This window comes from Hirsutella rhossiliensis (assembly GCF_020360975.1).
Source record: "Hirsutella rhossiliensis strain HR02 chromosome Unknown scaffold00008, whole genome shotgun sequence".
Taxonomy (NCBI): Eukaryota; Fungi; Ascomycota; class Sordariomycetes; order Hypocreales; family Ophiocordycipitaceae; genus Hirsutella; species Hirsutella rhossiliensis.
The window spans coordinates 1,040,643-1,061,091 of NW_025408674.1; the positions used below are offsets into that span (position 1 = coordinate 1,040,643).

The window sequence follows — 20,449 nt, forward strand, 5'->3', positions numbered from 1 at the left end:
ATCTCTTTTACGATGTCTGAATATAGGAAGTAGAATCCCGCAGATAGCCGGCCGAGCTTAAACTCCAGTGGAGAACTCCATACAACGACTACATGCTTACTCCATTCATGGCCAATATCGGATCTTTCGCCGTATGCCGGGAGAGTCCGACGATGGTGTGTTGAAACAACCTAAGGCCTCCCTATAGTACCCTATGAAAGCATTCCTCCAGAAGCTTTCACAGGAATCGTGATGATTCTAGCTACTGGAGTCACCGGCTATATCAGCATACTACCCGCAGTTCAGAATCGTACCCATTTGCGGGATAAATACTTACCCACTATAGTTGCCGGCCATATTAGCATACTATTCGCAGTAAAGATTCATCGCCTCTCACGAGATAAACACTTACCTCCTAGAGTTACCGGCCATATTAGTATACTATCCGCGGTCAAGACTCGGCGCCAATCGCGGGATAAACACTTACACCCTAGAGTTACCGGCTAGATTAGTATGTTGTCCGTAGTTAAGGATCGTCGCTAATCGCGTCAAAATACTTACCTTCTACAGTTCCCGGCTATATCAGCGTACTATCCGCAGTCAAGGGCCGTGGCTGGTCGTGGGCCGTGGCTGGTCGTGGGATAACACTTACTCCCTAGAGTTACCGGCTATATCAGCAGACTACCCCTGGTCAAGACTCGGTGCCAATCGTGGAATTAATACTTACGCACTAGAGTTATCGGGTATATCAGCATACTGCCCACAGGTAAGACTCGGTGACAATCGCTTTATAAACACTTACACCCTAGATTTTCCAGCTCTATCAGCATACCGTAGTCAAGGCTTGTCACCAATCGTGGGATAGACACTCACCTTCTAAATTTACCGGCATATCAGCAGATACTCGCAATCAAGACTCATCGCTAAGCGCGGAATAAATACTTACCCACTATAGTTACCGGCTATGTCAGCATACTACCTGCAGTCAAGAATCGTCTCCAATCGAGGAATAAACACGTACCTTCTAAAGTTACCGGCTATTTTAGTAGGCAATTGATATACGGGCCCAACCACTTTACTACACGGGCGCTCCTTACACGGGCTGTATGGACGACCGGCCAGCCCCACCAACACGGCCCGTCAGCCCACCAAAGGCGGTGAGACCACCACAACACACGCATTCGCTCACTAAGATGACATCTTCTACCGCTAATCTGATAACCTTGTCATCACTACTTCAATGAATTAATACGATGCGCCCGTCCGGCTCTTTAACGCTATCTAAAGGTACTCTAAGAATCGGTCCAGAATTCGAGAAGAAATTATGCAACAGACATCGACATATGTGCACAGTCAGAACCTACCGTTAGTCCGTTACAGGCGCGAGGATGGCCAGCTTTCCAACGTACCCTGCGAAGATGCCATGGATCTAGTCACCCTCTCGCTCGTCCGAACAATAACACACTCACTGATGCCTGTCTCGCTGCGCGGGTTCGGTGCAGTCGAGTTCGCCGAGGCAGCGGGCGGCTTACGGGAACCCGAACGACCAGTCGAGCTTGGTCGCGGCGCTTGCTCGTCATCACTTATGAGCTCCTGCGACCGTTGCCTCCGTACGCTCGGCCGACTTCTGCGCCCAGTAGCCCGAACGCCTGTCGTCTTGCCCGGCCTGAGGATGGCCGTCTTCTTGCCCGTCACTGTCTGACTCTTTCGGCGTCGGCTACCCGCTCGATTAACCACCATACTCGTAGGGACAGGCTGTACCGTATTCTTCGGTCGTCCACGAAGGCTCGTTGCGATCCTGGGATCCAGGATTCGGCGGTAAGGGTCCCGTGAAGAAGGCTCCGTAGATGCCACCGTGGGTGGACATCCCACCTCCTTAGGAACTCACCTGCTTCCAATTTGCAGTAGATCGTATGGCGGCAAGGGATCCCCAGTTGCCAGGATACGGAACAGTTCTCGCCGCAGTCTCCGATTGGTTCTGGCCAAGGGCGAGACCTGCTTGGTATCGCTTTCAAGGCGTAGCGGTGTTCCCTGGCTATGAGATTAAGCCCCTGTTGAGATGCAGTCATGCGGAGCTCGCCCAGGTACTCAGAACCAGGGCTAGAGTAGGTACGCGTGGTTAAAACTTCATCTTGTGCACAATTGTCGATAAAATCTCGTTCCTGATCACCCAACATGCCCTCTATCGCCTCGATGAGCCCAAATAGATGGTTCATTCCATTGAGCAGATAGCTCTTGACGTTGTTGTTGCTTGCCTCCGTGCCAGACGTGACGCGAATACCGAAGTTACGATGCTTTTTGATGAAGCACTGAGACCATTGCGGGCTCAGGGGCAAGTAGGTATTATAAAGGTAGATCAGAATGGCCTCCTGGTCATCGAACTCGTCGCATAAGCGCACCCAAACCTTCTCGTAGTCTTCCTTTGTCTCTGCGAAAACCACGAGCTTCCACATTTCAAGGACACCACGGTAGTTGTGGGGTACGGTCGTGGAGACGTTGCTCCGAGACAGCGGCTCGTCTTGTCTCCCCGCCGCAAGGACCGCCTCCTTGTCGCGCGAATTTAACGTTGCCTGCGATTGCTCAGTATTAGAGCCACCGTCGCTGTCTTCCTTGGCGTGCTTCCACTTGCGCTTGGCGTTAAGTAGTACGTTCGAGTTGATATATAAGATACAAAGCTGTTGTTGAGCGTCTGGAAACTGATCTTCCAGTGCCGCCTTCATCTGTTGGTCGAAGTCCGTGATCACAACGTTGGGTAGTTGAATTCCATGCCTCTCAACCAACTGCCTAATCCCTTCAGCGAGGAATTGGAAGCCTTCACGCCTTTCGTTATCGATCAAGCCGAAGGCAGCGTTGTAGACCGACTTGAGGCAAGTTTGACCCGTCGCCTGGAAGAGCGGGAGCTTGAAGCGATTTGTGTTGTAAGTGTTGTCGAAGCTTATCACCTCCGGGAAGCGTTTCCACATACGGATACAGTATGGAAAGGTCCATACCAACCCAACAAGGCGGTCAGGTTCGGTCTCTGACCACTTGGCGATATAGGGGATGCCCCTCTCGTCGAAAAGCTTGATTAACGCGGCTGTGGGGCTCATTCCGCCAAGATTCTCGCGGCGCAGAAGCGCCCTGGCGTTATATATGTCCCTTCTCATATAGACGGTTCCTGGGTGGCTGTCCCGAACAAGTCCCCCTACATCACGTGCCCGGATGCCAACTCGCCGGCTTGTTGTTTCGATTGTTGCCTTGACAGGGTTGGTAAGTCTTCGGTGAACTGGGTGCGCGGAGGCTAATACTCCGTTCGTGGTTATGTTGGCCGTGCTCAGGGTCGGGAAATGCTCGTAGCGTCCACATATAGCTGTTCTCTGCCAAGCCTTCCGCGATCACCTTCCACTTGCAGCCGGACTTGCGTGACCGCCTCTGGCGAAGCCCAGTCCCCTCAGACGGGCGTGGCTGACCGTACCGATCGCACTCCAATACGTATCGCGTCTTTCTGGCTCGACTCCCAGTTCCATTTCGCCTGACAACGCCAAACCCGTTCGTTTTTGCGAATGCGTTCACCTCGGCGTGAAGGGCCTCGATCGATGGAGCTGCAGTACCGGGGATTTGTGGATTGGGAATAGGTTCAACGTCGCTATAATCCCCACACTCGGCGTCGGAGAAGCCGTTCCACTCTTCGTACTCCTGTCCATCTTGGCTCAACGATGATACTAGTGGAGTGGGCGACGCAATACGGCCGTGGCAATCGTCTCCACGTTCCCAAATAGCTTGCCGTGGGCCGGACGCTTCTCGACACTTGGCCAACTCGCGAGCCAATAAGGAATCTGTCTCCGCCAGCTCCCAGGCCAAGGTCAAGGCAGGCTGGAAGCGGGCCACAACCTGCTTGCGGGCATCGACTTCCTCCACCCTCAAGAGGCAGCGTAGACGCTGTCTCTCGAGTTTGTCTGCATCAGGAATTCCTGTGGTGAACAACCGCCGAGCCCCACCTCCTCGGAAGCTATCATCCAAGAATATTTGTGACTGACGTAGTTTCCACCAGGGCTCGTCGACGCCACGAGCCGTGTGGTCTTGGCAGGCTAGTGAAGTAGCTTTCTGGCCATGTCGCGAAGAGATTGTATAACGCATCATCGTCGTTAAGGCCGTAATACGGTTCAGGATTGAAAGGAGGCTGAGCCCGAGCCCGTGATGCAAGTCTACGGCGCTTGCATGGAGGCAAGCCCGGAAGGGATCTACTACAGCCGTCGCCGCTGTTGGCAGCAGTTGGGTCTTCGTGCAATGTCATGCCGGTTGGTGCTTAACCGAATGATTGCTCAGACGGAAAGTTGGTTGTGGGAGAGTTAGTTGTCACTACAGAACTGGCAGCTGGGATGTCACCCCCCTTCTGCCAGGTGGTGGGGCTACAGACCCTGCCACGTGCAAGGACCAGGCGGCAGAATTTTTGGCCCAATTAAAAACCGCCGCCCGTGTAAGGAGCGCCCGTGTAGTAAAGTGGTTGGGCCCGTATATCAATTGCCTTTTAGTATGCTATCCGTAGTCAAGACTCTTCTCTAATCGAGTAAAAATACTTACCTTCTATAGTGACAGCTCTATTAGCATACTATTCGCCGTCAAGGCTCGTCGCCAAGCGCCGAAAATCACTTACGTTCTAGATTCACCGGCTATATCAGCATACTATCCGCAGTTCAGAATCGTACCCATTTGCGGGATAAATACTTACCAACTATAGTTACCGGCTATATCAGCGTACTATCCGCAGTCAAGAATCGTCGCCAATCGCGGGATAAACACCAACATTCTAGAGTTGCCGGCTAGATTAGTATAATGTCCGTAGTTAAGGCTCCTCGCTAATCGTGTCAAAATACTTACCGTCTATAGTTCCCAGCTATATCAGCGTACTATCCGCAGTCAAGACTCGTCGCCAATCGCGGAAGAAATACTTACGCCCTAGATTTTCAGGCTTTGTTAGCATACTATCCGTAGTTAAGATCGTCGCCAATCGCGGAAGAAATACTTACGCCCTAGATTTTCAGGCTTTGTTAGCATACTATCCGTAGTTAAGATCGTCGCCAATCGCGGAAGAAATACTTACGCCCTAGATTTTCAGGCTTTGTTAGCATACTATCCGTAGTTAAAATTCGTCGCCAATCGCGGGACACACTAACTTGCTAGAGTTACCGGCTATGTCAGCATATAACCCGCAGTCCAGACTCGTCGCCAATCGCGAAGAAATACTTACGCCCTAGATTTGCAGGCTTTGTTAGCAGATCATTCGTAGTTAAGCTCGTTGCCAAGTGCGGGGTAAACACATACGTTCTATATTTACCGACTATATCAGCATACTACCCGTAGTCGAGGCTCGGCGCCAAGCGCGGGATAAATACTTACGTCCTAGATTTATAGGCTATGTTAGCATACTATTCGTAGTCAGGACTCGTCACGAAGCGCGGGATAAACACTTACCTCCTAGAGTTACCGACGATATCAACATACTATCGACAATCAAGACTCATTGCCAAGTGGAGGATAAACACTTACCTCCTAGATTTACCGGCTTTATCAGCATACTAACTACAGTCGAAGTCTCGTCGCCAATCGCGGGATAAACACTCACAATCTGGGAATTATCGGCTATATCAGTACATTACCTGTAACTAAGACTCGTCGCCAATCGCGGAATCAACACTTACCCACTATAGTTACCGGCTATATTAGCATAATACCTGCAGTCGAGAATCATCGCTAATTTACGGATAGCTACTTACCGTCTAGAGTTACCGACTATATCAGCATAATACTGGCACCTAAGAATCGTCCTCAATTGAGAGATAGCAACTTACCTTCTAGAGTTCCCGGTTATATCAGCATACTATCCGTGGTAACGACTCGTGGCTAAGCGCGGGATAGATACTTACGCTCTAGAGTTACCGGCTATATTAGCATACTACCCGCAGTCAAGCCTCGTCGCCAATCGCGGGATAAACACTTACACACTAGAGTTACCGGCTATGTCAGCATACTATTCGTAGTCAAGTCTTGTCGCAAAGTGCGGGATAACACTTACTTTCTAGAGTTACCGAAGATATCAGCGTACTATTCACAGTCAAGACTCATTGCCAAGCGACGGGAAAACACTTACGACCTAGGTTTGCAGGTTTTGTTAGCATACTATTCGTAGTTAAGACTCGTAGCCAAGCGCGGGATAAACACTTACACACTAGAGTTACCGGAATGTCAGCATACTATCCATAGTTAAGACTCGTTGCTAATTGTGGGATAAATACTCACGCTCTAGAGTAACAGGCTATATCAGTATATTATCCGCAATAAAGATTCATTGCTAATCGCGGGATAAACACTTACCCACTATAATTACCGGGTATATTAGCAAACTGCCTGCAGTCAAGACTTGTCGCCAATTGCGGGATAAACACTTACATGCTAGAGTTACCGGCCATGTCAGCGTACTAATCACAGTCAAGACTCGTCGCCGATCGCGGGATAAACACTTACATGCTAGAGTTACCGGGTATGTCAGCTTACTAATAGCAGTCAAAACTAGTCGCCGATCGTGGGGTAGACACTTACAGGCTAGAGTTATCGTCTCTATCAGTATACTACCCGCAGTCAAGACTCGTCGTCAATCGCGGGATAAACACTTACATGCTAGAGTTACCGGCCATGTCAGCATACTATCCGCAGTCAAGACTCGTTGCATAGCGCGGGATAAACACTTACAAGCTAGAGTTATCGGTTATGTCAGCGTACTAATCGCAGTCAAGACTCGTCGCCGATCGCGGGATAAACACTTACACACTAGAGTTACCGGCTATGTCAGCATACTACCCATAGTTAAGGTTCGTCTCCAATCGCGGACAAATGCTTACGCTCTAGAGTTGCCGGCTATGTCAGCATACAAACCCGCAGTCAAGACTCGTTGCCAATCGTGGAATAAATACTTACGTCCTAGATTTGCAGACTTTGTCAGCATACTATTCGCAGTTGAGACTCATAGCCAAAGGCGGTATAAGCACTTACCTTCTAGAGTTGCCGGCAATATCAGCATGTTATCCGTAGTCAAAATTCGTCAAGAGCGGGATAAATGCTTACACTCTATAATCACCGGCTATATCAGCACGCTAACCGTAATTCAGACTCGTCGCAAATCGCGGGATATACACTTACACACTAGAGTAATTAGCTATGTCAGCATACTATCCATAGTTAAGATTCGTCGCCAATCGCGGGATATACTATGTACTCACCCACTGTAGTTGCCGGTTGTATTAGCATGCTATCCGCAGTTAAGACTCGTCGCTACATGTGGAATCAAGACTTACGCCCTAGAGTTACCGACTATATCAGCATACGATTCATAGGGAAAGACTCGTCACTAAGTACGGAATAAACACATACATGCTAGAGTTACCGGCTATGTCAGCATGCTCTCGCGGTTAAGTCTCATCGCTAATCGCGGGATATACACTCACCCACTGTAATTACCAGCTCTATCAGCATACTACCCGCATTCAAGGCTCGTCGCCATTTTGCGGGATAAACACTTACACACTATATTTACCATATATATCAGCATACTACCTGCAGTTAAGACTCGTCGCGAATCGCGGGACACACTAACATGCTAGAGTTACCAGCTATATGAGCGTACTATCCACAGTGAAGACTCGTTGCCAATCGTGGAATGAGTACTTACGAACTATAATTACCGGCAGGGTGGCGATCAATTCAATTCCACCAATTTGGCCTCATTATTGAGTTGCGTTGACAGCTTATTCATCATTGGTCCCGTTGAGTTGAACCACCTGCCTTCAGATGGGGGCGATGGAGTTGAATTGAAGACGTTGAACCACGTACGGCCCATGGGGTCGCCGAGGCCTAGCCGGCAGCATGTCCAGTATCATCCCTAGACTCCATATAATGCTATTCGCATTCTCCCTGACACGTCAACCAACGTATCCACGGCGTCGATTAGGCCATTCCGTACCCACGACCGTAACGTTTGCGTAATCCCTATCGTGCTGGCTTCCAATCGAGTCCGTAGCGGTGACACCATTTGCCCAGTGGTACTAAAGAGACGCTCGCACTCTGCGGACATGGGAGGATCGAGAGCAAGTCGAGAGCCATCCGCGACAACCGTGGGTAGTCTTTCCGCCTCTGCCACCAATACTGAAATGGGTTGGTGACGAGAGGATCATTCTCAGCGTCAGCACTCGACAGCCAGCGGTCATATTCATCATGGTCCGGATTCAGTGAACTTTCCAAAGAGGAAGATTCGTTGGGCAACGACGAAGTCCTCTGGGCTCGGTGTCTCTCAAGCGCGCTCATTGCCTTCAGTCGCTTGTACGGACGCTCTTCGTCAGGCATCGGAGGATCGGCAGCGATTTGTACTCCTCCTCCCACAGGTTTCTCACCATTCCTTTTGCCTCCTGTAGCCAGGGGAGCTGTGCTTTGTCAGTCCATGTATTCTCGAAATAACCCCAACGCGAAACCGGATTTAAAATAGCAGAAGCATAGTATGCTGGCGTCTCGTCAAGCTTCGTATAGTAGTCGTTCAACTTATCCCAGCCCAGATTAATGTTAGCCTTGAGGTGCTCTGGATCGGGGAACTTCTCCGCTACTGCTTTCCACTCCTCTAGTCTGTCCATCAGGAATTCGTAGGTTGAGGCAACGTCCACATATTTCCGTATGCTTCAATGCGGCCTCCTTTTCGAACTCGGCTCTGGGCGTCACCTTCTAGCATTCAGGTGCTTCTTCGAAGTCAACAAGCACCCTATCCATCAACCCAATGACCTTCCAGTCTTTATCGCTGAGAAGACTCTCCTCGCGGAGAGACAAAGGCATCTCTTTTGCCCTTCTCATCCCATTGCGGCATTTTTCCTGAACTCAAGCGTGACCTTCTCAGTCAGGTCTTCCAAGAAAGGCCGCAACTCAAGGCCGCGCCGTATCATATAAAGAGTCGAAAGCCAACGAGTAAGGTTATCAAGGACAACGTCCACAGGGTTCTTCGCTCGAACCTTGGGGTCGTCCGACTGTGAAAGGACTCTTCCTGAAGCGCACGAAGCCGGTACGTCAGCTTATCGGACTGATGGATCCAATTTACTAGGTTGTGGAGCTTTCCGACTGGGCCTTTCTTTCGCCAGATTTCATGCTGGACCGCGTCAAGAACAGGCTCCCCGTTAATCTCTGCCTCAAACGCGTCGGCCTTGTGTCCAAATAATAGCGCCTTGACCACCAAGTTGAGCACGTGGCCGAAGCATCGCACCCTCCGCTTCTTCGGATCAAAGCCCAGTGCCTCTGCAATCTCCTCTGTCGCCGTATCCATATTGCCAGCGTTGTCCAGTGTAATATAGCCCACCTTGTCGAGGATCTCATAGCTCTCTAGGATCTCGAGGATCTGGGCTGCAATGTTTTCTCCCGAGTGTGAGATCTTCAGCTCCGGCATGCCTAGGACAAGCTTTGATGGAACTCCATCCTTGTCGATGTAAAAACATATAATCCCGTATAAAGCGTGCCGATTCCTGGAACGCCAGCCGTCGAACGCAATGTGAATTTGGCCCGGGTGCTCTTTAGATTGTCGATTACGCACGTCTTGTATCGGGTATAAAGGTCAACAATTCGCTTTCGAACGGTATCGTGCGAGATGTGGGCATTCGTCACTGCGACCGATGGATTCAGGTATTCGAAAATATGTCGGAGGCGACAGTGCTCGGGCTGACGAAAGGAGACGTTGGCGTCGACCACCCACTCGAGAAGAAGTCTCTGAAAATGGTCCTTATCGAAGCGCTGGATGAGGGCGTTCGCGATACCTTGCTCTTTGGGGTCTGAAGCATTGAGGTTCAACATCTCCACAATATTCTTTGACGGGGTCTTGTCCTGGTTCCTTTCCCAAGAGCGGGCGCCCCCTCTTCCCGGACAGATCGACAAGCCTGTGCTCTTTGAACAGATGATTCTCGATGTTCTGAGTGCCAGCGGCAGAGAAGTCTGATGTTTTTTGCTTCGGCTTCTTGAGGCAGGGCTTGCAAACCCATTTTCTTTTCGTGGGAGAATCGCTAGGTTGAATGTCGAAACCATGCTGCCAGACCCACGAAGTCTGCCTGCCAGCACGCTCGGAAATCGTATAACCTGGAAAATGGTTCCATGGGAAGATGCTCCATTCGTCTTGCAAAGCATCCATGTTAACAAACGACTTGCTGGATGAGCCTCCGTCTGAAGCACGCTGGGGCTTAGTAGGAACGTCGGTTTCCATTTGGCCGCAGGAAGGGGATGCATTCGTTTGGGAAGGTTTCTCTGCGACGCGACTCGGGAACTTCAGCCCAAACGCGTTCAATCGCCCAGGTACTTATACATTCGTTACATCTGAAAACAGTATGGAATGGAAGTACTACAACACTCAATACGGTAACTAAGGCTAACCTTGAGGGTGATCACGCGAATCACGCGCGTCAGACGCGACTCGATTAGGTACCTAAGTGTAGATGCTACCTAGATCACCTCCTGCTTCAACGGCTTCAACGCGTGGTCAACGTTCGAGGCGGAGGCGTGGATTGAAGCTCTCAATGTGCAGGTGATATTGAATTGATTGAATTGAAACACGTGACTTCCACTTCAATATTATTGAAGACGTGGAGGTGGAGGTGGAATTGATCGCCACCCTGATTACCGGCTTTATTAGCATACTGCCTGCAATCGAGACTCGTTGCCAATAGTGGGATGAATATTTAAATACCTTCTATAGTTCCCGGCTATATTAGCATACTACCCGCGGTCAAGACTCATCGATAATTGTGGAATGAAGACTTACATACTAGAGTTACCGAAGATATCAGCGTACTATTCACATTCAAGACTCATTACCAAGCGAAGGGCAAACACTTACGCCCTAGGTTGGCAAGCTTTGTTAGCATACTACTCGTAGCCAAAACTCGTCACTAATTGTGGAATCGAGACTTACGCCCTGGAGTTACCAGCTATATCAGCATACTATCCATAGTTAAGACTCGTTGCTAATTGTGGGATAAATACTTACGCTCTAGAGTAACAGGCTGTATCAGTACACTACCCGCAATCAAGACTCATTGCTAATCGCGGGATAAACACTTACATACTATAATTACCGGCTATATTAGCGTACTGCCTTCAGTCGACTTGTCGCCAATTGCGGGATAAACACTTACGCGCTAGAGTTACCGGCTATATCAGCGTACTATCCGCAGTTAAGACTCGTCGCCAAGCGCGTGATAAATACTTACGCACTAGAGGTACCGGCTATATCAGCGTGCTATCCGTAGTTAAAGACTAATCGCCATTCGCGGGACACACTAACATGCTAGAGTTACCAACTATGTCAGCATTCGACCCGTAGTCAAGACTCGTCGCAAATCACAGGATAAACACTTACGCACTAGAGTTACCGGCTATATCAGCGTGTCTCTCGCAGTCAAGTTCTTCCTTCAGGCACACTACTACTACTCACCCGTTTCTCCAGCTTTGTGCCCGGTTGTGCGTCTGTGAATGGACTCGCTAAAGCCAGTACAGCAGAGGCAGCCAAAGAAACAACTATTGCCCTCATTCTGACGAAAGTAAGCTCAATAGCAAATTCTTCTAGGAGTTTAAGTGGCAAACAATCACTCGATCATAGACAAGATTGAAAGCAAAAGTTGTGACGTTCTAATGGGGTGGAATCCAGCCTGTTAAATCCCCGCCTTGGGTACCACTCCGCTCCTCAAGTGCTGCTTCATCAAATTATAGGGATCGGCCAAGATCGCCCCATTAGTTGTCCTCTTAGCGTTTTACTAATCCTAACTTGTAACAAGTCTCTAATATTGATTCACCACTATCTTGAGTGAACGCGCAAAAATGCACCCATAGACTAGATATTATTTGAAGTTAGCTCTTATCAACCTCTCATGGAAGGATTCCTACCCGTGCCATGCCCCACCTTATTTGGAACTCGCGAGCTCGCACCACCGAAAGGTGTTGATCGGATTTGCCACCGCCACTAGCTCGAGGCAACCCAATCTAATATGTACAATTATCTCTTTTCTACGTTTTCTGGCCGTAGGCTCCCCGTGGGCCTACGGCCCAGCTGACTGCGTGGGCTCTCTCAGTCACCCGGCTCTGACCGAAGACTGACCAATATTACGGCTTCACCGCCGTGCCCGGAACCCGCTGACGGGGGAAGGGACTTGAGAATCCGAGCGGCCACAGAGTCCCAGAATTGCTAGATAGGGGAGTAGAAGTAAGGAACGCGCGACGGGTTTCCGGCGAGCACTCTCATCTTGTACTATACCTAGCCTAGCACGTCTTTTGCTCGTATAGGGATGTCCCAGACGGTAATCAATACTACTACTACTACTACCACCGAAAGGTGCCCAGACGGTAATCAATATTACTACTACTACTGCTACTACTTGTGGTGCTCACGACCGATATAACCACACCACCGAACAGGAACGAAGGCTTTGGCATTTTATATGTATGTATGTGTATTTCACCCGGAGGATTTCTCCTATAGGGCCTAGACGTAAAAGCTACTGACATTTCAATACATTAATGCGTAACACCTTAAGCCCCACGGGTCAGCATACGCTACTGGCATTTTATATCGGTGGTGCGAGCTTGCGAGTTCCAAATAAAGTGGGGCGTGGCACGGGTAGTAGTAGGGAGAATACCTAGAAGAAATGCTAGGGATGACGCCAGAGCGTATTAAGAATAGTCCATCCGTAGTGAACACGCTGGTTAGTGAATGAAGAGAAGATCAGCACCGTTTAGAATAACGAGGCGAGGAGGCTGCTTGGTAACCGGGAGACGAGCGTCCGTAGAAGTAAGAATCTCGATCAGCGGGCTATCTAAAAGGGCAAAGGCGGATCCTAACTCTAAGTGAGATGTATCAAGGAATGTGATATCAGCCGAAATCTGCTTGCGTAGCAGCAGGCCCTCCAGTCAGTCACAAACACCATTCAAATTTTAAACAGTTGACGTATGGTCACCAGCTACATCTGCATGAGCATGCATAAATATTCCAGAAGTCAGCCTGAAGAGTATGACGGGTCGGAACTCAGCACATAATTGGGACATATTTATCACCCAATTGAATTTCAGAAGAATGTACGAAGTACACCGACGGCTTCCTCTAGCATAAATATTATACTCCCGCAAAAAATTTCTCCTCGAACTACGGTTTCTTTCTTCAACGATTTTAAATTCCCTCCCCTTCCGAGCCAAAAAAAATAAAATTTCTCCTGTTTTTCTTCTAGGTCAACTTTGCAATGCGATCTGAGACTTTGACCCTTTTCGCTATTGCAGCAGCTGTCATCGCCCAGACTCCTCCCCAATTCATAAGCAAAATTGGTGAATGGAAATTTTACGGCTGCTACGAGCTCGGTCACGGCAACAAGGTCGCTCTCCCTTATCTTAAGTATGGGTTTCTGTCTAGATGCGGAGGACTTCATTATGTGGGGACATGGGCTCTACTGGCCCTACGCGAGAAGGAGGCTTTATAGGAGGGTCTCGGAAGACATTCGGACCGGGGTTACACGCCTCCCTTCATTCCTCCCTTCCTTCCTTCTTCTCCTCCTTCCCCTCATTCTTCTTCATCTTTTCTCTTCTCTTCATAGATTACCAATACAACAGTCACAGGCATAGCTCTTTAGCACCTTTGATTCGTATTCTCTATCACCCCTGTGCACAGCACGAATACCCACGACCCAACAGTTTCATTATAAAGACCTGACCCCGGATAAATGCGTCGGCATGTGTCAGAAAGCTGATTACAAGTATGCTGGCTTGAGGAATAGCAATGAGTGTTATTGCGGTGACAAGGCTGATTTGGTCAAGTCTGGTGTAAAGAAACTCGACGAGAAAAAAGAATGCCTGTATGAATGCCCTGGTAATAAGGCAGTCAGTTGTGGCGGCCACGGCGCGGTAATCTTGATATACGTTCTAGGCCAGGGGTAGTTAGTAGTAGTAGTTTATTACACTAGCTTAGCCGGGGCCTTAGGCGCCTTCTTTGCGGCAACCTTCCAAAAAGGGCTGTTGTGGTGGATTGCGGCTCGTCAGAGAAGAGTAATCAAACATACACTCCAGATTTTCAAACATACACTCCCGACCTAAGCCCCATTTGGAAGAAGACCCCGCCACCAAAATTTGGCGCGCGCTTTCCCAACGCCGCTGCCGCGGCTGCCTGCCTAGATATATTGTCGCATATCACGCCCGTGTCAGTTCCTGAAACCTTATGCTCGATCACTGCCACTGCTGCGCCGCGGCTTCGCCGCAATGATCGGGGTATATATTGTTGCACGAATGTGTGCATCCAATTCTTTTCCTTTCCTTTGTTCTTTAGATAATTCTCATCAATTGACTGATGCCACAAAGATCAACCGCTGTCACGTGCGAGGTGTGGGACACTATTGTCTGACATATATGGATTCTATCTGCAATTATTACCAACGCCGGAAGATGCATCCCTTAGAGTCATTCAATTGAAGCTATCAATAAGCCCGGCCCGATCGATCTTCCGATATATATACAATATGCATATAATGGCGGAAGGTCTTTGCCTACCTCTGTGACTGTGACTGTGACTGTGAGGAAGGATCCGTCCGACGCGGCGGAGGGCGAGGCACGTAAGGAACGAATTTGTGACCGGCCTGCCTGCTAGTTTTGTATGGTGCCGTGTCCCTCTGATCCCTAGCTGCTGGAAATGCTCCGTAGCCGTCTCGTGAGACTGTGCCGGCGGCTGTGCCCACATGAAGCCGTCGTGATGTGCCTGTGACGAGGAGGCGGTTCTTGCCACTGTGACGGCGCCGGCGCCTGTACGTATACAGGCACAATTGGTGTAGGCGGTGGCATCACATAGTATCCCTGTGACGGCGGCGCCGGCTGTGGAAGTGAGGGCATCGTCGTTTGGTATCCCTGTGACACCAGCGGCACCTGTGGAAGTGAGGGCACCTGTGATAACAGCACCGGCGTTGCTGCTGCTTGTGACTTGATGAAATCACCGATCTGCTGGGCAAGATCGTCAACCCGGCTGCTCACGGAAGCAAGTGTATTCGACCTCTTGTTCATGATAGTGGTGCCTGTGCCCTTCCTCTTCTTCTTTTGCGTCTCTGGTGGCCGTGATACGAGCTCTGGGTTGGCTCTATGCTCCTCTTGCTCCCAAGCACTAAGGATCCGGCCCGTAGATGCCTCTAGTGGAGGATACCTCGCGTCTACTGTTTCCACGCCGGCGAGGCTGGACAACGTCAGGATCGGCTTCGTGGTCTGCATCGATATATTGCTGTTGTTCAGGCTGCTAGTAAATTAGTATAGTACTTATGGCTGGAGCAAGATACTTACAGTCACGCCGTAAACCCGCCAGTGGTTATCAATAAGATGCAATGGTATAAGGGCGGCCGCGTCAGCCTGGATCAAATCGCGGATTGTATGCCGGCAGGGCAGCCCCCATTGCATCGTGAAAGCACCCGTACAAATCGTAGGCATGCCTCGATTATCGGCAAGCTCAGCCCGGCTAGCCTAACTTGCCTGAAGATCTGTTTCATCGGCTGCCAGCCAATTTTCGGTGCAGTGACTTCATAATCGTCTGCTTGGCCCATTCAACTCTAGCTCTTGCAAACTCGGATTGAAGCTTCTCGCGATGCTTCTTTTGCCGATGGGTAACGAGCCCTCTGATGTGCTCTTGTAGCTGATGGAGGTCAATGAAGCGGTTGCGTAATCGTGACTTCAACTCGTGATGTGTGCTCTCCACACGGGAAGTTACCGTAATGTTATAATTTCGGTACTGTTGGATAGCGTAGGTGGAAAACTGGGCACGCCATGGCCAGTAGGTTGTACGGAGGTAATTAACGAGAGCTATAAGAGGAGCTATTTAGTAAAGGTTAGAGTAGGAGGGTAGTTAGGGCTAGGGTTACCTGGCTGATCCGAAAACTCTATACAGAGTAGATCCCACTGATCTCTGCACTCCTCAGCCGTGCGAGCCCTCTAGTATTGGGTTTCCATCGTCATCTTCACGATCATCTTGTTGCTCAACGCACTGATCTGCCAGTTGTGAGGCATGTTGAATCTGGTAATCAGTGGCACGGTCGATAGGTCGGTCCTCGTCAATGGCATTATCTGCCTGTATAGGGTCGTCGAGAGCGGCTGCTGCAGCGAGGCGAGTCTCCTGTTCTGGCCTATCTCCGCCAATCTCGGTGCCATCGAGGGATCCTTCCCACTTCTTCTTGATGTGAAGGATCACGTTCTTCATCATATGCCAAACGCACACTTGTTGTTGCGTTGATGGGAAGATAGAGTCAAGGGCGTTCTTCAGGGCGGTATCAAAGTCGGTAATCACAACGCCCGGGTCCGGAATATCAGCCTGCCGACCAGCCTCACGCAACTGTGAGAGGATCCATTGGAACGCGCCTTCGTCTTCCTTGGCAGTGAGGCCAAAGCCTACACTGAAGCTCTTGTGTAGCCCTGTTGTGCCAATGATCTGTAGAAGCGGCATGTTAAAGCGGTTGACCTTATACGTATTATCCATGATAAGGAGCTCGGGGTTACGCTTCCAGTCAGCAATACAGTCATCGTATGTCCAGAAAAACCTCCAAACCTTCCCATTAGGGCCACGGTCAACTGCATAGTAGCTGATTTCCCCCTTTGCTTTAGCATCTTTGAGTACATCGAGGAAGGCTTGTGTAGATGTAGAGGCGCCGTAACGGAAGGCACGAAGTTGCAGCTGGATGAAGTGTATATCAGAATCGGTAATAAGGAGCTCAGGATATTCCTGTCGGATAGCATCCACGATATCCCTGCTCTTGTTATTGACGTTCTTGCTAAGCCCCTCGACGAGGCTATGAAGACGCTCGATGCCGAATTTGCGTTGGCTTCGTTGACGGACGATGGGGTTAGCAATTGGCTCAAATAGAGGTTCGTGGTTATGAGAGCCGTGCTTGATGGTGACTTTGAATGCATTGCAACGTCGGTAGAAGCGGATGTAACAGCGAAAGTCACATCCCGACTTCTTGGATGACGTCTTGTATATACCCTCTGCCTCGTCCCAGGGCCTATACTGACCACTGTATTCACAGCGGATATTGGCTTCCTTGCGCCTAGGCTTGCCGGTATTCTTGCTATTTGCAACGACTACGACGTAGCCAAGGAGCTCTTGCGTAGCTTTGAGTGTTTCAAGCGCCTCATCATACGTATCGAAAGACATCTCCGTGATAGCCTCGGTGCTACTGTTGGTATTGCTTTCGGTCGAATTCATCGGGACGATTGACTAGACGTGACTATTGCGGTAGGCGGCGGCGGCGTTGCTGTTGTGTTGAGTCAAGTGGTGATAGCTTCAATTGTTGATGATTGCGAAAATGCAGATGGCGGCCAAAAAGGCAGGTGGCTGGGCGGGTGGGCGGCGGCGATGGTCACGGCAAGCCAGGGCGTTGGGAAAGCGCGCGCCAAATTTTGGTGGCGGGGTCTTCTTCCAAATGGGGCTTAGGTCGGGAGTGTATGTTTGAAAATCAGGAGTGTATGTTTGATTACTCGTCAGAGAAAGAGACGGATCCCTTTGAGTGTGGAGGAGGAGCAAAGGGGTCACGAACAGGGATCTCAGCCAATAAGACCACTAGACGATTAAGGGTACATTATTTTACTAGCAAATTAGGCTATGGTAGAAGTCCCAGCAAGCCGGCCGGGTACAAATCGCTACATCACACTGGTCGCATCCCTTGCGAGTCTTTGTGGCCGGCTTCTTGCTGCTATTGCTGCTAGCTGCGCCCAACGGCTTGCGTTGACTCCGTGATCTTGGCTGCCCAGCTTTAAAGCCCTGACAGGCAAGGCAGAGAGAGCTTTTGCCGTGGCTGACGTGTTTATGCTGCATTATAAGGGATTTTCCGATGATCTGCCGGATCCCGTGACCCGCCGGACTTACACGCGACTGAAAGTTAGACATCAATCCACAATAACTCCACAGCAACGGGGCCAAAATTTGTCCAACTTAAAATGTGATGAAAAAGCGACTGCGAGATGTGCATCATCCTGTTTCGCAGTCATCAAGCCATTGTGGTCGCTTGCTATTCCGCTGCGGCCGTCCCGAGCTCCGATACACCACTACCATCTCCCGATCACTCTCAACAGCCAGAAAAGGTCTTTGGGCACGAGGCGTTCGGCCGGGCGGAATCCTTGCCTTCTTTGCTAAGTCGTTCTCTGGCCTATCTGGCGCTTGCGATGTTACCGGAAGCTCTGGTGGTGACGGAGGAGCGACGATTATTTCGTCTAGAATCCCTGGACTCTCCTCTCGTGCATCAAAAGGCACCCGCCGACTTTGCTGCCCCTGTTGCGGCCTTTCCCGGTTAAGATGCCCGAGGTCGTCACGAAGCTGTCGGTTAGCCTCTTTCTCTTGCTTTCTGGCTTCTTTTTCCTGCAATTTTCGCTCCCTTTTCTCCTCTCGCTGCCTCTTCCTCTCCAACACGACCTCTTTTTGTTCTTCCGCCTTCTGCTGTCGCTGAACCTTCTGGGATTCCTTTTGGAGAGCCTTCTCTTTCTTTTGGACCTCCATCGCAGCTTTCTTCACTCGAGCTTGGGCCACTTTTTGCGGGCTGAAGACCTGAGCAGAGTTAGGATCCGTACGGTCAAAGAGATAATCTTTCAGAGCTGTACCACGCTGCCTGCGCTGCTTCTCATGAATGATTGCCTCACGGAGTCCCTTGTTCTCATATCTAAGCAGCTCAACCTCGGATTGAAGGCTTTCGAGAGTGCTCTTCAGCTTCCGAGCATTGACTTCCGAATCTGCGGTGGATTTGTCGACTACTTTGTCCACAAGCCGTCGTAATTCTCGAGCAGTAGGCTGTTGCAATGCTAGTGAGTCTTCCGAACCACTGCCTACATCGGAATCGTCGATTTTGTCTTTCACAATCTGTGATAGGACGACTTCGGGATCGAAAGGAAGGAGCCCGGTCCGCATCCACCCACTTTCAACGTTCTCCGGTGAGAAAGACGCCTCGAATGCATTCCAAAACAAAGTCCAGAACTCGCGCTTGGACAGCCCAACGAGCCCTTGAGTCTTTGCCGTCCACCGGATAAGCTGATTTGTGTATGCCGTTGACAGAGGGCTGAATAGGGATACGTCCAGGGCTGGAGCCGATGGGTAGAGTGAGGAGGAAACACCGCCACGATGATCCGATGCTGGTCGCACCACTCCAGAAAGCCCATATTAATACGGCTGGGGTGTCCGTCGGTAAGAAGAAGGCGATAATCACGTCCATTTCGTGCTTTTGCCTTGGTAAACCGATCAAAAACGCCGACGAGCCACTCTTTCCCAAGCTCGTGGTTAGTCCAGCCCGTCTCTGAGGTTGTGAAGAATGCTGATTGATGCTCTGGGTCAAAGTCCGTAAGCCAAGAATCTTGGACTTGTCCTGGCTTGCCTTGGTAGATGAGAAAAGGAGGCAGTGATGTCATGTCCTGGCAGATGCAAGCCACGAACGTAATCCAGGATCGATTGCCGTCTTGCAATGCGCCGAGCAATTTGCCTTGCTTTTTGAGATCAAGGGTGAAGACTCTCTTAGTTCGATTGATCACACCCAAGAGAAAGCCTTTTTCATCCATGTTATACGTGTTGCAAGGGACAATGTCGTATTTCTCGATTTTCGCTCGGATCTTCCACGATTAGTAACGAATCTGAGGTTTTGTAGACCAACTTACAAGCTCAAAATATGCCTTATACCTAGAGGTATTATCGGCTCTTTTCCGTGCAATGTCAAATCCATCGAACCAGCTGCAACCTAGCTCGTTGCGGTTGCGATGAACAAAGCTGTATGACCAATGCTTTCCGACCTCCACTTTCGCGATATCCTGAGCGAAATTCTTGATCATAGACAAGGTAGGCGGAATGCCGCGTGCTGAAAGCTTGTGAATATAAGCAATAAGATCTCGTTCTTGCTGCTTTGACAGCCGTGATTTATACAATGAGTCGGCATCACGTCTTGACCGCTGTTTGCCTTGATGTCGCCGTCGCAACGTAGTCTCGTCACAGTTGAATTTCCGTGCAGTATCGGCATAATTAACTGATTCCGAAGATTTCAGAAAATCAAGAGCCTCGTCAATCGGCGCCATTGTTGTTGAGCTGTCCCGGATTGACGTTGAGACAAATGTCGGTGTAAGTGGCGGCGGATCCCCGGATCCGGCAGATCATCGGAAAATCCCTTACCGGTAGGCGTAAGGGATTTTCCGATGATCTGCCGGATCCCGTGACCCGCCGGACTTACACGCGACTGAAAGTCAGCTGCTGCGAATAGGATGCTGAACACTTGGAGAATTCGGCCTTCAAGCAGGCCTGTCATGGGACCAATGATAACGAGGCTGAAAAGCAAGTGATATGACGACAATCCGTGGGGCTTGGGGAGTCAGGTACCAAACGTGCTGAAATGTAACTAGATTGTGTAAAGGCCTTATAGGGACCTCCCTCCGGGCGAAATAAATCCATCCATCC

At 50.0% G+C, this 20,449-nt stretch overlaps 3 protein-coding genes across 3 annotated transcripts; all 3 read right to left on the minus strand.

The window, feature by feature from the left end:
- Positions 1 to 1,708: 1,708 nt before the first annotated feature.
- On the minus strand, positions 1,709 to 2,942 carry HRG_07398 (MULE transposase domain-containing protein; the record flags this gene model as incomplete). Its single annotated transcript, XM_044865869.1, has 4 exons — positions 1,709 to 1,777; positions 1,868 to 1,974; positions 2,150 to 2,288; positions 2,385 to 2,942. 4 exons carry the CDS (start codon positions 2,940 to 2,942, stop codon positions 1,709 to 1,711), a joined length of 873 nt encoding a protein of 290 aa, XP_044718833.1.
- A 5,990-nt stretch (positions 2,943 to 8,932) lies between these two features.
- HRG_07399 (restless-like transposase) lies at positions 8,933 to 10,059 on the minus strand (the record flags this gene model as incomplete). Its single annotated transcript, XM_044865870.1, has 3 exons — positions 8,933 to 9,432; positions 9,528 to 9,946; positions 10,013 to 10,059. 3 exons carry the CDS (start codon positions 10,057 to 10,059, stop codon positions 8,933 to 8,935), a joined length of 966 nt encoding a protein of 321 aa, XP_044718834.1.
- A 5,464-nt stretch (positions 10,060 to 15,523) lies between these two features.
- Positions 15,524 to 17,233, minus strand: HRG_07400 (MULE transposase domain-containing protein; the record flags this gene model as incomplete). The annotated part of the gene is made up of 3 exons (XM_044865871.1): positions 15,524 to 15,837; positions 15,897 to 15,940; positions 16,020 to 17,233. 3 exons carry the CDS (start codon positions 17,231 to 17,233, stop codon positions 15,524 to 15,526), a joined length of 1,572 nt encoding a protein of 523 aa, XP_044718835.1.
- Between the last annotated feature and the right edge of the window lie 3,216 nt (positions 17,234 to 20,449).